Source organism: Serinus canaria, chromosome 5, assembly GCF_022539315.1.
Source record: "Serinus canaria isolate serCan28SL12 chromosome 5, serCan2020, whole genome shotgun sequence".
Lineage (NCBI taxonomy): Eukaryota > Metazoa > Chordata > Aves > Passeriformes > Fringillidae > Serinus > Serinus canaria.
The window spans coordinates 47,638,037-47,654,247 of NC_066319.1; the positions used below are offsets into that span (position 1 = coordinate 47,638,037).

The 16,211-nt window shown below is 40.8% G+C and overlaps 1 protein-coding gene across 2 annotated transcripts in view; it reads right to left on the bottom strand.

Annotated features, from left to right (window-relative positions):
- CLMN (calmin) overlaps positions 1-16,211 on the bottom strand; it is a 69,509-nt gene that overhangs the window by 10,280 nt on the left and 43,018 nt on the right. For both annotated transcript variants that reach the window (XM_030239982.2, XM_030239981.2), the window contains exons 2-6: positions 8,840-8,901; positions 6,260-6,355; positions 4,615-4,698; positions 1,994-2,086; positions 571-758 (exon numbers count right to left, since the gene is read on the bottom strand). In XM_030239982.2, the coding sequence (XP_030095842.1) occupies positions 571-758; positions 1,994-2,086; positions 4,615-4,698; positions 6,260-6,355; positions 8,840-8,901 (523 nt within the window). The remainder of the gene's footprint in view (positions 1-570; positions 759-1,993; positions 2,087-4,614; positions 4,699-6,259; positions 6,356-8,839; positions 8,902-16,211) is intronic.

The following is a 16,211-nucleotide window of genomic DNA, read 5'->3' on the forward strand; positions in this document are numbered from 1 at the left end:
GATGTCTTGTGCAGTAGAAATCCACTCAAATGTTACAAATTCAAGAGATGTGACTTAAGTTTCATCCCCTTCCCCTCTTTAATACTGAGGAAGGAGGGACTCTGATAGGGGCTCTGTCCTTCAAGGCACTCTGCAGTGCACAGAGAAGCTTCCTCTGGGCTACTGCTTAATTTAAAAGGTTGCTGATAAAGTCTTTCAGTACATTTATTTTTCCAGTTCACTCCCTGGTCATGCCTAACCTTTAATCAGCAAAAGATGTCAGAGACTGCATGAAAGCTGGGGTTTGGGGAGTAGAAAATGATCCTGTTTTAAACAGCACCAAGCAGGTTAGTGCAAGTTAACATTTAACACTCAAACTGTGGAGCCAGCAGTGGCCTTCAAGGTCAGATGGCTGCTGTAAACACATGGTCATAGTGCAACACCCCCCTGCAGACCCTGTGCTCCCCAGCTTCAAAAGCAGAAGAAGCCACAGCACATGGTAACACACCCATGGGGCAGGACAGAGAAAAGAGACTCAGCTTCAGAGGGGCAGGTGGCAAGACTGTTTTGTTTGAGGGTTTGTTAGCTTACTTTCTGGTTTTCCTCTGCACCCAGATTAGAAGGGCCCTGATGGCTTTCCGCTGATCCTTCACTGTAATGGACATGTTTCTCTCCACGCTGGGAGTGCTGGGGGATGTGTCTGATTCTGGACCACTGGGCCCAGAAGACAGGCTGGAGGAGGAGGAGTTCCTGTTGAGGTTGCCTGTAAGCTCCTTAATCTGTAATAAAAGGTGAAATACACAGTGTTCTGCTTTATCACTGGCTGCATCGGGTCCTTGTTTTCATGCAAACTTTAAAGAGATCAGTGCCATAGCTGAATTTTAAGTTTTAATTATAAACCTGTTCATTTTAGCTTTCAACTTGTATTTTACAAGCATGACAGCCAGCAGCAGCCCAGGCAACAGAAAGGGCAAGCTCCCAGTTCAGGCCAGCAAATTAAACAAAAAGCAAAGAAACATGTCCTTGAAAGAAAAGTTAGTTTAACTGAAATTGTTCTCTTCACAGGATTGCTTGAGTGAAATATTTTTTGTCAAGAAATGGTGATCTGCAGCAGCACTCCTGTCCTTGATCAGCTCTGACATTTGAGACTCTGCTGCTTTTGGATCCCCCCCACCCCCGTGCCCTCTGCTGCCAGAGTGGCAGGTTCTGGTCACACCAACTTTGCCTTGCCAAGCTGGTTCTGTGCAGCACTGCTCACCCTCAGGAGCTCAGCCAGGGAGAGAAGCCCCAGTGCAACTCTGAGACCATGTTTTTAACCTTATAGCCATTTTTTAAATCAGACCAAGAGAATGAAAAGGCCTCACATTCTTCTGAGAGTTGCAGAGCCCTCCCTCCATCTCTCTCTGACTTAGAATTTGGGATTGTCTAGAAGGTAATTTCCAAACTATGGGTAGGTTAGGGAGCAGTTTTAATCTCAGCCTGGGGATAAATCAATTTTCAGGCTCAAATACGTGTTATCAGTTCCAGGTCCTTTGAGATCTTTCATATGACCATGTATATCAGTTTGGAATTTTTGCTGTGTTGAGTAAGTCTCCAGAGAATAGTGATTGTAAATGGAATTTCCCACCACATTGGACCAAATCCAGTAAAGGTTATTGAAAATAAACTGTGACCTGGAACCATACCCAGGACATTGGTTCAGTTCCAGGGAATCTGGAACAGAACCCTGAGAAGGCACAGGAAAGAAGGGAAAGTAGTAATCTGAAGCTCTAATTTAGGTCCAAGTTAAATGAGGGTTTAAATTGTCTCCAATTTACATCAAAATAGGTCCAATGAAGTAAAGTGAAAGCAGCTGCAAGTATAAAATTAGTGTATATTAGGAGGGGAAAAGCTCAGGTTTAGCATGATTAATTATGTTCTTTAGGATTAAAAACCAATTTAAAAATCAGTATTCGGCTGAGATGGATACCATGAAGACTGATTACTTATGGTTAAAGTATTCAAATTTTATTACCTGAAAAAACAAGATTATATTCCATATTAGTCCAAGTACCAAAGAGGAATTTCCATCTGCTATTTCTGCTGCATCAATGCTAACAAGCTTTACCTGTAGGAGAGATCATAAATTCAGAGCAAATTCAAAGCAGCAAGGTATATGCAAAAAATGCACTGAGACTACTGGATATGTCCATTCCACTGCTGCCACTGACAGGCCAGCAAAAAAGCAATGCTGCAATCTTGTGTTAATGAAAATTTGTCCTGATCACAATCACTCTTCTCCTGGAACTCCTGTCTGAAATCCCCAGTATAGTCTGCAGAATGGAAGCGAACTCTGTTCTGCATTTTTGGGTCTACAAATGCATTTCCTCCATACAAAATGGAGGAAGATGGGGTCCCCTCCAGTACACCCCACTCATGAAAAGCAGAGTAATTTCTCATACAAAAATCTAAAATCCTAGTAAGATCTGCTTCTTTCTTTTTTTTCTATGCATCTCCTTTCTCCTTCCTTATCCCACCTAACACAGCTTGTCACAGTGTTCTGATTAAATCAGTTAGCAACGGATAGGGTTGCCTAATCCAAGCAAACTCGAGACTTTCCCACACGGAGGTTTTTTCCAGCTGATAACACCAGGATGTTATTCTCTTAGACAACACAGATTTGGTTTTGGCAAAGCCACGGAGGAGGGAGGAAACAAGGAAGCTGTCAGTACTGCACATGGCACCCAGCAGCCCATTTATCTCTGAGAAGTCCCGGACACGGTGAATCACTCAGCAGGGCTCTGCCCTGCTGCCCCAGCCCCACAGACACTGTCAGGTTCCACCCACTGGGGTTTATTGGCTGACCCTGAAGCTCTTGGCAGCCGAGGCATTTTGCCAACACTTTCATCACCGCCCTTCACTAACCGGTTTGGTTAAGCTGAAAGAAGGAAAACAAAATAGCTTTTTATCTAGTGGTTTGCACAGCATTTTCAGTCTTAGCAAGAAGACACCTCTAGTTGTCATATTTCAAGGATCAGATTTCTTGCTAGCTCCAAGGTATTTGGCATGGGAAAACCTTCAGGACTGAGTACATTTGAATAACAGTTTCTCCAAAATGGGGAGCAAGTCACATTTATAATTTCACTGTTTAGTGAGAGCTCTGTCCTCTTACTGCTGCTTACGTTTGTCACCCAGCCCAGAAGAGATACTCAGCTAGAAGATATTGACTGCTTACTTCTAAGGGAACAGGAAATCCAGAGGAAAGTAGTTTTTAGCACTACTAATTAAAAAGCCACCTGCATTCAAGGTTCCTCCTCCCTGGCCTTGCTGATTGAGGACTTGGTGAGGTCCTGGCAACCAGGTATGCTTCAGCTGCAGCTCTGCCAAGTGCTGCTGCCAACAGAGAGAAATAATCTCATCTGCCAGTGGGCCTTAGCTGGATTTGGGTATAAGCATCAACTGGGAAACTGTTAAGAAATATGGGAATATGTAAAATATTTCTTAGCAGTTCTACAGCAGGACGTGTAGACGTACACATTTAGGGCCAGATCAGCCCCTACTGATGGAGTTTCCATAGGGAGGCTGGAACACCTGGAAGTTACTGGACAACTTCTTGACCTTTCACATCCTCTCCTGGGGAAAAAGGCAAAGGATGTTAAACCTCCCACACCTACAAAGTCACACGAGATGTGCTGAGACCTCATATCATGCTCATTCCTGCACTGGGGTTTGCAGCAACTCTCCTGCATGACAAGCACTGCTGCTGGAGCAGGAGCTAAGCTCAGTGCAGGGAAGCAGCAAAGGGACACCAGTTGCTGTTGGAGCATCCCATACAAGGCAGAGTTTCTCAAACACTGATCCCTCCTCAGCCATAAAGTTCAACCTTGCTTGAATCCTTCGTAGGAAATAGCCCAATATCTGTTTACTCCTTCTGGAGGATCTAAGGATACCATGTATGTGAATTGTTAAATGGCTGGGCCTTCTCTTGGCCCCATTACCCTCCACAACATGCAGGCCACTTCCACAGGGCTTTGGAATAAACCCATCACAGGAGAAATCAAAGGAATGAATGATTTCCAGCTGCAGGTTCTGATCACACTTGGTCACTTACAACTGTAGGAAGTGATGCTGTGGTAGTACAATACTGACTCCGAGGGAAGTTATGTCCCTGTAAGGCTTTCATTCCTGCAATTATGCATTTATATCATGTTCCCAGTTTCACTTTCTCTTGCTCTTTACTCATGATCAGTTGCTGCAGCAATCAGTTTACCAGATAAATACATGATTTCTATAAGTGAAAGCATTTCTGACAAAAGAAACTCATCTACCATCAGTGTAACTGAAGTAATGCCTCTAAGACCCAGATCATAAAAATTACTTGCATTTCTTTTTATTTTCTTTTAATATTGGGTTCCTGATCCTTTAATCCCATTGAACTTTAATATATAAAATGAGCAAATAATCCTTGCTTTAGACTCTGTAGGTGTTCTTGTTGTGCATTTTTATGTGGCTTTTCAGCCTTGCTGCTAAGGTAAGTCACAGCCTGTTGAGCAGTACACTCCTCTCGCATATATGCAGCATATCAGATTGGCAACAATCACAACTTGCAGCATACATCCAGAGAAAATATGAAGACCAGTCTTTGAAAATACTCACATTACTGTCCTCCAAGAACTTAAGTGCTTTGGCTATGTTGTTCAAACGAAAAATGCGATGGGTGGAAGATTTGTATTCGTGCATCTAGAACAAAGAATTGCCACACTGTTTTTAAAACTGAGGGAATCATTCACCACATCATACAAAGATTAAAACACTACAGGCACTGAGGCAAAATAAAGCTAAGGAAATCTATCTATGGAAAATTATTGTCATCTTTTGTGAGCAGTAGAATGCTTCAACTACATGATTGTAGCAAAACAGGGTGAGCGACCAGCTTTCCTGCTCCCCAGATGTTACCACTCTCTTGGACCTGCCACACTGATTATTTATGTAATCACACCCCAGCCATGTTCAGTCACAGGATCAGGTTTGCCTGAAAATTCATAATAAAAGATTTTCTTTTGTCTTGAATTAAATGAAATTATCCTAATTAGGAAGCATGAGCAATTTTAATAGCAGGCACAGGCAGGTGGGAGGCAAAAACCTTCACTTCGGCAGAAATGAATGATTTTGCATGCCTGTCTCCCTGCAATTCCACTTTGGCACACTGTTTTTATCCCATATGTGCAGAAACAGCTAACAAGAAATGCAGCCAGCTGACTTTATCCCCTTCTCTCAACTCCCCCCTGACCTGTGAAAGCATAGCCTGGGGTTTACCATGATGCATGTCCCCCTTCAGTTCATTTCCAGCCTGGCCCTCAGTGCAATCTGTGTGAATGCACATAGAGACACTGCTACTTCTGCTGTAGCTCTGAAAACCTTCAAGAATATTAAAAAATATTCTTGACTCTGAATGTGTGAGCACACATCCAGAGGGCAATCCTGCTGCAGGGTATGCAGGTGGTCAGTCACTACAGAGCATCACCAGGTGCATCTGCAGTGCTGAGACAGCTGCTCCTCTTACCCAAGTGTGGTAGCCACACACAGGAGAGCTCTGATGACAAGATTGATGGAGAAAGAAAACATTAAAATCACCTGGGCATTTATATTTGCATTGGGTGTTCCATTTCTGGTGTGTGGAAATTTACACAGCTCTTACAAAGAAGGGAGGAGAGAAATTTCTGATTAGTAAAGCTTTGCCCTGCTGATTTAGACCATATTAGTAAGACAAATGAAACCTGAGTCAGGATACCAGAATGAAACTCAGGTTTCATTAGTCTTACTAATATGGTCTAAATCAATGAATTTAATTCATTGATTCATCTAATCAATGAATGAAACTCAGACCTACAGAAGGCATCAGAAGAGTTACTGAGTGCCATAATGATCTTAGACAAAATAGAAACAGAACTTAGGGATTAAAAAAATGATACAGCAAATATGTGTTTTCTTGGTAACATAACTTGGGTAATCTCCAAATGGAATGTGTGAGCATTAAAGTATTAAAGCCTTAAAAACCCTCAGGGATAGGAACATTAACACTGATCACCCACCATTTACACCTCATTGTCATATTTCCTTGAAATCTACATTATAGCTCAGACTACCCACCTGTAACCTAAGGAAATTACAACAAAGTTGCTGAAATTCTTACTACATTATGCAAGACATGGGCCCAAATTCACCCTTATTCCTTGGATATCCAGGCACTTGTAACATCCCAAGCTCCTAGGGATGCAGGTTTCCCCCTCTCTGTACATACCAGCTTTTGTCCTGACAGAACTTCCAGGAGTGCCATCAAGATTTTGCCATCTTGTATATCAATAAACAAGTCTTTCACTTTCAAAGGAGGCTTGCACTGTGAATAAAAGAAACCAGGCAGTTTTTAAGACATTGCTTTTTGATAAATCATCATGATTTCAGAGAGATGGAAGGAGAATTTTACAAGACACATACAAGAAGTAAATCATAGCCTGCTGTAAGAAAGAGCTGGTTGTTCTTCACATCGGTGGCAATTCTGTCCTATGAATGTTGGAGCTAAAACTGAAATCAGACAAGGACTTATTCCAGATTTCCCATAGCAGAATCTAACCCTAAATACTGTGCCTGAGAAATAACCACCCAGGGGTTGGGTGCTGATCCCTCAGACTAGACATGTCCAGCAGAAGCAAATAGCACTTTGTGCAGAAATAAGCCCATGATCCAGCCAGCCACAATGCCCTTTCTCATGTGAAAGGCTTCTGGTGGTGCCATTCTGCCTCCCAGCATTTTCTAAGTACTTTAAAAAGCAGCTTCTTGCATTGTGTCTCTTTACTCAGCAAACTCCTCCAAAGGGAACCATCTCCTCACTTCACTGCAGTGTTGGTAGGTGTGTGCACTTCAAGGCACACAGCCAAATCAGCTCAGGCCTTAGGGGTAGTCCCAGCTGCAGCAATTGCAGTCTGCTCAGGTGCCACTCACTCACGTGTCCCTAAAGAGCCCAATCTTTTCATCTTTGGTTGGGCAATACACTTCTGTTCCATTGAGCACTGCTCCTGGCAAACTGGGACCACACATTAGCATTACTGGTCTTTAATCTAGCCAAGAGACTAAACAATGCTCCATGAAAGAAAGCAAAGTATCTTTCCTTTCAAAATTAAATAACTTATCTGAAAGACTAAACCCCAAACACTTTCTATTTTTTCAGCACTTAAAGCAAGAACAAACAGAGCTCAGAAATTCAGACTATTCCAAATTATCCCATGATCAGCAGAGCCAGATCCTCTCAAGAGATGACCCAATTATGATCCCACCAAAAGTTTCCTGAAGAAGTACAAGAAGACTTCATTGCTGCCTCCTAAAGAAAGAAGCCAGTCTGTAAGAAGTGCCTCAATGAAGATAAAGGCAGAAGACACCTTTCCAGTGAGTCTCCTCAGGAAATCACCTGAAATTAGAGACAGCTTCAGTGAAGCTGTCATTGTTTACATGGTTATGTTTATTATGCCACTTCCAGGAAATCCATTAATAAAGCAAAAGGCTTTCACCCTTTCTCCAGAAAAGCATTTTTTTTTTTGTTGAATCACAGAGGGAAAAAAAAATTGTATGCACTCAGAGAAAGCTGACCTGCCCACAAAGGTTCTAAGACTCCATATGGCTGGCACACCAGATTAACAGCACCCTTTTAGCCTTTTTCAGGCTTTTTCCTTCAGTAAATCAAAGACCTTCTTTGCAGTCACATATTTGACAACCCTTTCCAACAAGTTCCAAACTTGCAGTTAGTTTAAAGCCCTAGAGCCTGATTCACCAAGGCATCGTGTAACACTGTCTTCGTTCTGAGAGGCCCTTGGGAGCAATTCCTAGTCAAAACATTTCCAACTAGCCTTATTCTGATTTTCCAGTGAGATTTAAGAGGATCCCTTTATGCCTTCAAAAACACTCACTGCAGAGTAGTGGACTTAAGCAACTATATATGTGATGCTTTTCTTCTAAAACTGCTTTACTTTACTGGGTCTGGAATGCAATCACTTCTCAAGAGCTACTAAACTGAGAGTCAGCCCAAACCTAATCCCACTCTGTACTTTTTGAAATTTAACTGCACACACTAAAGCATTGTGAAGCTCAGTCACCAGCCTGAGCAGATCAGGAAGCTGGTCTCATTCCTTGATCCTGCACTAAGCATTGCCGTTGTCTCAGTAATATCAGGATTTTTTTTTCTCTTTTCAACCTCAACACCAAAAAAAAATAAATTCTCTGCATGACAAACTACTCAGGAGAGGTAGTACTTATCCACTATTAATAAGAACAGTATATTGGGTTTAAGAGCCATACTATGGTGTCACTAAGAAACAATTACAACTTAAAGATATGATGTCCAAACATTAGCTCTCTGATGTAAGTGGATATCCCATCATATTGCCCCCAATAACATGATTGACAGGGAATTACTGTTTTCCATCTTCAGATCTTGGATAAAGACAGGTTCTGAAGAACAGCTTTCTTTAGCCATGATTCCTTAGACGTTCAAACTTCCAGTTCAGGGAAGAACACAGACATCATCATCTCAGAGCCTCAACCATATTTGATTTTAAGAGGGTGCATTCTATGGGAAAATTGTATCCTCATGATAACAGGCAATGGCATTAAAGATTTAAATGCACCTGAGATGATAAAAGCTAGCCTTCATTGTGCCTGGAAATGAAGTTTAATTAATCCAGAAACAGGCTTTGAGCTTCCACTCATTCTCTCCAAAATGTGCATGATGTCAGCTTTGTTTCCAAAATTTAACTACTTCAGAGGAGTTAACTGCAATCTGTCTATGGCTATGTCCTTGTATCACAATATCAGGACTGTTTGTCAGTCTTACCTTTCCCAAGTGCAGGTTTATCCATCTGGTAAAGGTCCTCTTCTGCACATTTTCGCGTTCAACTAGAAATATCAGAGACAAAAAACAGCACTTAACTTTCCAGAAGAGGGAAAACTGGTAGTAAATTTCAGAAACTGATGCACAAAAGAGTTAGAATTCATGAGAAGTTGGTGAATAAAACAAATATATTCCAAATCAGGAGATAACAGGTCCAGTGTTTTATTCAATTTCTTTGACCAGACATGAGCTAGACATTTGTAGATGCATTTAAAAGGCAGGAGGAATGAATTTCTTAGTTTTGCAATCTTCAGTGTTCAGCTCCTGTGAGGTGAACATTTATGTGCTGTGCACAGCTCTCCAGTGTTGTCACTCTCTGAGCTTGATGCTTCTATGCCAGTTTACAGGATTATTGCTCTGACACCCTCATGCAACTTGGGCTGATTTGGATTCCAATGTATTTGCATGCACAAGGCAACAGGAGCAACACAGCAACTTTGTCTTCATTCTTATGAATGGAAAAGCCTCATGAAATCCCATCTTCCCAGTCTCCTAACTAGTGCATTTAGAATCAAAATTCCAAGTCCCCAGGCTGAAGAATCATTTTATTTATATTGCAATACGACTAGGAGTGCTTGTCCTGGCCAGAACTGTGCTGCACAAACAGCTCTTGGGCCAGCTGAGGAGTTTTTAATCACATCTGCCATTTCCTGAATCCATTTCCATAGTGAACTATGGCAAGAGTGTAAGGAGAATCATATTACTGACCAGCTTTCATTTACCTCCTAATATAAAAGAGTAAACCATATACTTAATATAAATGAAGTAGACTGTCAAAGCAATATTTCACTTAAAGACAATTATTCCCAAGTGGTTACCAAGTTTCACTTGAATTAAGGAAATCTGGCAATTTATGAACAAAACCCATTAAAACTAGTTATATGCTAGTATTTCAATTTACTCATAGAGCATATCAAATATATTTTAAAACCATTTTGTGTTTCTTCAGCCCTACAAAAACAGCTAACCTATCTACTGGGAAATCACATTCTAAAAAACCCTGGGTTGCTTTTATTGGTCAGACTGATTACAGGCCAAGCAGTAGCTTCTGTAAATCAAATTTTAATATTGTTCTTTTTGATCATTTGAATCAAAGGGTCAGCAGCCTCTAATCATATGTATAACTGTTTTCCTTATTTTGATGCAGTGGAATAGAGCTTTTCAGCACAAAGTACATCTGTCACTGATGTCCATTCAGGCCTTTTAAGTAGTCTTATTCCATAAAACCTGATTTTCTCCAAGACTGGTTAAAAAAAGTCATTACTCTTTAAGTGCTTTTGAAAACATAGAAAATGCCAAACTAATTATTGCTGTTGGCTTTTCTTTTAAAATGTCTTAGAAGAATGTGCAAAGATTTGAAACAGCTCTCTGCAAATGAAACTGTAAATTATATTAGGACTCCGGAGTGTCTGTAAAACACACCCACAGCATTTACCACCTACAAATCTCAAAGTACAATAAACTGAGAGATGTGTCACATACTTCTTGGGCTTCGCTTTCTTCAGCACCTCAGCTTCAGAACTGGGTTTCCATGCACTCACTCCCACAGCCATGGCTGAGCAGCAGAAGTGCTGTGTGTCACCCAGGGTGTAACTTTGACAATCGAGATGTTAAAATTAACCTTTGACAGTGGGAGGAGGTTAAGTCAGAATTGTTCCCAGATACACTTCTTTCTGTTCAAATACAGGTGTACAGAACGGGCAGAGGAGCTAGCAGTAGGCAGCAGGGCCACCCATTAAACTTGTCTGAAATGCTCAGGAATGCTTGGGTGGGCACCAGTGCCAGGCTTCAGAAAAGAAAAAGGAGACCTTATCAAATGGGCTGAATATACAGATTTCCAATGTCAACCAAAATCAAAAAGGAAACACAGAAAGGTTCACAGAAGCAAATGGAGTGTTTTCTGGTCTCTTCAGAGGCTTGGTTTCTTGTCATATTTTTCACCAGTCACTTTGGCAACCTTCACTTTCAGTGTAAATAAGGATGCAAAAGAGAGCTGTGTTTATTTACAGATCAGCCATAAAACTGAGCACACACTGGCTCCTAATTTTGCTGCAGAAATTCTGCCATGATGCAAATTAGGAGCTGCACATATGCCTCAAAGGATGGGTGAGCCAAGCTGGTATTACTGCTTTGGGAAGCTCACACACCAAACATTAAAAAAAGGCACATTCAGGAAAGTACTTGCATACATAGACAGGTTTCTGAGATGAATTTGTGTCTATGGCAAACATCTTCTTTCCAGGAAGACTGATGACCCCAGAATGGGCACTATTTGATTCTGTAAAATTCTAAAGCAACAGCAACTGGAAGGGGAAGAGGAAAGGAGAGGAAAGGAAATGTGTTTATAAAATCCCTAAGGCACACAAACCCCTAATGCAGTCCATATGCTCGATGGCAGATTTAATGGGAAAAGTTCAGCACAGGTATTTACTGGTGTGTGCCTTTAACTGCTATTCTGCTCCAGCATTGTGGACCTCCCAGTTTCAGTACAGCCCCTCCTCTCCACAATCCTTTCATTTAAGACCATTGTAGAGACTCTATAAACTTTATGCAGTTTCTATAAATTAAATGGAATCTTTTTTTCTCCTTCACACCTAATATTATATGAAAGTGAAGAAAATAATTCAAGTCCAAAGTTCCTGTACTTATGTGTATAGTTTACTAAAACTGCACTGTGTTTACTGGGCAGCTAGAGAGACATAACACTATTATAAACTAATAATTACACCCACCATATGGCTGGCCTGTAAACAAATCCTATACTGGAAAAGAAGGATGTCTGCTGTGAGGGTTGAATTGAAAGATATAATGCTGGAAGATAAAAATTCAGGAATTGCCTTTTTGATTCAGCTCAGCTCGGACTTTGATATAAGAGAAAAATTATGGAGACAAATTCTGACTGCTCACAGAAGCTGGGTCTTCCACACTCTTCCAGTAAGCCCAACTACAAGATGCTTTCACAGGAGGGTGTAAGAGACTCAGTGTTTGTATCAAAGTGCATGGGTAGGGCACTGACAGGCATTAACTGCAATAATTTAGAGGAGAAAAAGCCACTGGAGAAGAAAAAGGTGTACTGTTAGGATTGGGTGTTCCCTATTGTATAACCCACACAGTTCTCTGCCCCACAGCTGTGTACTAGAGGACAGCAGAACTTGGCAGGATTGGCTCAGCCCCAGGAACTGCACCCTAGTCAGTATTCAATATTCACAAAGATATACTGCTTCATAAAATCTTATGGCAAAGGCAACTAATTCCTCAAAGAATAAAAACAAGCTAGTTCAAAAACCACTAGGGCAAAATTCAAGGTTAAGCTACTAATGCACCAGGGAGTTCTGCTGCTTTCCTCTGTGGCACTATTTCCTTCCCCATCAGTCTAGAAATTCCACAGGCATTTGCTAATGCCATTTCTCCCCCTCCCAAATCTCCTCAAAGGTCACTACTGTTTGCATCACCTGCAGGAAGCCAATCCCTAAGAGCCTCCATGTTCAACAGCAAAATTGGAGATAGCAAATATTGATTTGCTTCTAAATACTATTTATTCTGTTGTTGTAGAACCAGTTATGAATAATCCTCTGAGGTGCACCACCATGGCGCTGGGCACTTCAAGGAACTATGAAACATGGAAGCTGATTTGAGTAGAACACTTGTCAGTGTATAATTACATAGTTTCAGGAAACTGCTTGATTTGCATGTATGGATATTACTCCCAAAGCAAAGCAGAAGGTCACTTAAATTTGCTTCCAGACCTATTAGCATTTCATCTAGGATATCATCATCAAATGATGTTAAAACCTTCACAACAGGCCAAGCTGGCTTGCAGATCCATTTACAACTTACCTTCCAGACATTTTGCCAAGTTCCAGTTTTGTAATAAGCACAAAATCCAGCTTCCTTCTTTCTACCACAAGCTCAGCCTCTATAGATACACTCACTATTAAGAAGCAGCAAGTTTTCAAGATGGAAATGCAGGTGTTGGCCATCTAACTGTGACAGAGGATGCTTTAACCACCCTTGGCTGCAGAGGCAACAACTTGCCAGGATAATCACCCCATATTCACTTCGTAAGTACCCAGTGGCCACCACAGAACCAGTTCATAATGTGCATGGCTCTGGATGTATCCCAGCATTTGCCAATGTCTTTGATCAGGAGAAAATGACACTTCTTATTACACAACAAAAATAGATGGGGAAATATATGATAATTAAATACTACAGCCTAACTCCAAAGTGGAACGTGGTTCAGACACCCCAAGTCTTGGGAAATGCTAATTCCTCTCCTTCTGCCTTCCTCACCCCCAAACTCACGTTCATAGAGTTAAGCAATCAGTCAGTCTCTAATGAACACACACTGAACAATCCACTTTTGAACTCAAGGCCACTAAATAAAATGAGAACTGGATTTTAAACTGGGTGTTCCTGCACTGTGACACAGCTTAGGTATTTCTGATTACTAGGCATCATACTCACAAATCTGAATACTCCTTCCTCTGCAAACAGTGTTCACAAAGGAAGCCAGAAAATGGATTTTACCTAAAAAAGCTCATTTGAGATGATGACAGATGCAAATAATTGCCCATGGGCCAATAAAGCCCATGGCATTAGTCAGAGTACGTGCTCAGGCACTGGGTGCAGGATGCTGATGACAGATACTGGATAAGGACAGCCTAGGGAAGTACGGATCCTTGTCTGGGATCCCTTCTACTGTTCAAATACAACACATGGGACAAAGTTCAGGTGCACAGCCCAAGGACAGAGCACATGTCAGCAACACATCTGCCGTGGGGAGGATGATTAAAGGTGTACTGCAACAAAAGGAAAAGGGGGATGAATAAGAGAGACTGGGTGCAGGGGTAGCAACTGACAGCAAAAAAACTGGAGAGTTTAGGATGAAATGTGTAAAGTAAGGCAGGGAAAAGTGCAATTAAATTTTGTACTTTTGTTTCATGTCAAGACAGAGCTACATTAAGCACACTGAACTATGAATGCTCAGAGACATAATTTCTATAAATGTTTTCAAAAGAGGATGAAAAAACAGCTCAAAACATTCCTCTCATGTATGTGGTGCAGTCCAGCAACACTGCTCTGTGAATACTCAGTACTTGCACATAAAAATCTCCGTATTTGTAGGAGTGTGAATTTTAAAGGCATAATCAAAATATAAGGAAAAATTTTAGCCAAATTGCCCACAAAATTAATTTTATAAGCTTATGAATTCCTGTGAATTCTATATTTGCCTTGTACTTAGAAATCCCCAAACAGCTTAGAAGATTAATATAACTTTTCTGTTTGATCTATACAGGGGTTGAAGGCTTTGTTGTGTACCATATGCCAATTTGATGTAATCTGGAGCACATGAAATATTAAATCTTAAAAGCCCTGGTTTTCTAAAGCAAACATTAACTACACTATATAACATGAGTCTGCTCTCAAGTTACCTCTTATGATCAGGGCCTCTAAGCCCTCCAGATGAAGTTGTTAAGTTAATTGTTTGTTGAAACTGACCCATTTATTAGGGGCCTTATTGAATTTCTATGGCAGGTGTTGAAAGCTTGTGGCTTTTTCATTCCATCAAAGTTGCAGAGTCCAAGTCTTATTGGTTCAAAATTCTTTAAAACTCAGGTTCTGCAGGTTGGTGCTGCAGAGCACAAACATTGTAAGATCCCAAGCATTACATTTTCATTAGCTACAGCTAAACAGGTTTCTTTTGGACTTCAGTGTCTGGTTATAGCAAAATATTTACTGCTGCAATTGGTATATTAAGATTACATGCACCAGACAAATACTACAAGATGAATATGAGATTTCTAAAAAACTCTTAGTGCTTCAATCCTCATAATGTCTGAGACAGATGTTTCTCTTGCCAAAGAATTAGATGAATTTACTTGTAAATTCTATTGGGCTTTGGAAGAGAAATCCTACATAAAATATTACTATTAGAGCTGATCAAAATAGCTTCCAATAAGAGGGATTTATATTCTCCCTTGAAAACTAATTTAGTAGTGGCAGATGGTAAAGATTCCCCTCCATGTACCCTTCAATCACAAAGCAAATATCTTTGTTCACATTACTCTTTATATACATGGGAAATGTTATTGAACAGAATAACAAAATTTCTCATTTACATAGCAGGAATGTTATGAAACAAAATCTGACAAGGTTAAAAAAGAGAAATGCAATTCTGTTCTGAACACTGAATGAAACAGACACCAGTGCTTACCGTGAAGATTGCTGGACCCAAATAAAGTATTAACTAGGTTAAATTCAACAGGTTTGAAATTGATCTAAAAAGTGACTTAAGTGTTGATCCAGCAGGGGGTTTTCAGGCTGTGCAGGACACCTCTTGTGGTTTATTACACACTGTTCAAGGACCATAACACCTCCTACTGTGTATGAAATGAAACAGGATTTGCTGTTACCAGCAGGTGCCAGTAGGAGAAATGCAACAACAACCAATAATGCCGTGGTTCAAGAGTTGTTGCCAGAGTTCATGATGTTCCAGTGCTGCTTGCTGCACTAGAACTGGCTTCTCCAAATGGTTCACCTCCTGGGACTGATGATGTTGCTTGAAGGGACTGAGGTCCCCAGCTCTGCAATGGGCAAAATATCCCACCCCTGTCATTGCTGGCATATTGAACTCTGCTTTAAAGCACAATGCTTAACTTCAATTTCAACCTCTTGCACCTTTTCTACCTACTTGAGTATGTTCAGTCAGATTCTCTGTACTTGCTCAAAAGTAAAATCAGGAGTGCTCCTCTGAAACTAACAAAATCACAGTTGCCATGTTCAGCCAGGTACCCCTTAGCCCTATCTTCTTACCAGTTAGAGAAATGGCTCTTGAATAAAGTTCACACTGACATGGTTTTACCAGCACAGACCTTTCCCTTCTATATGGTGAAGTAGATCCCACAACCATATCAGCATCTGTACCAGTATTCTGTGTATCACTTCTAAGTGATCCCTAGAAAGATCTCCATTCTTATCTTGTGGCATCTAAAATGAAAAATACATCATCCTCCAGAAACCATCCCACATCCAGCAAGTAAGGGCTAGTCACAGAGTCCAGTCCATTCCATCTCCACTTTGCATTTACCTTTACTTGTTATGGCAAACCTAGAAGGCTTAAACTGTGAAGCATTCCTTATTCTTCATATTTTTTTCACTTCTAGAGAGGAAAAAAATCCTTTTGGCTGGTTAACTTTGTTGAGACATCAAAATCTGAAATGCAGTAAGATATTCTGCTATACATCACATCTGACAACAGTGCTAAAGCCTGAATAATTTGAGATGAGCAAAGAAGCAAAAAAAACCCCCACAT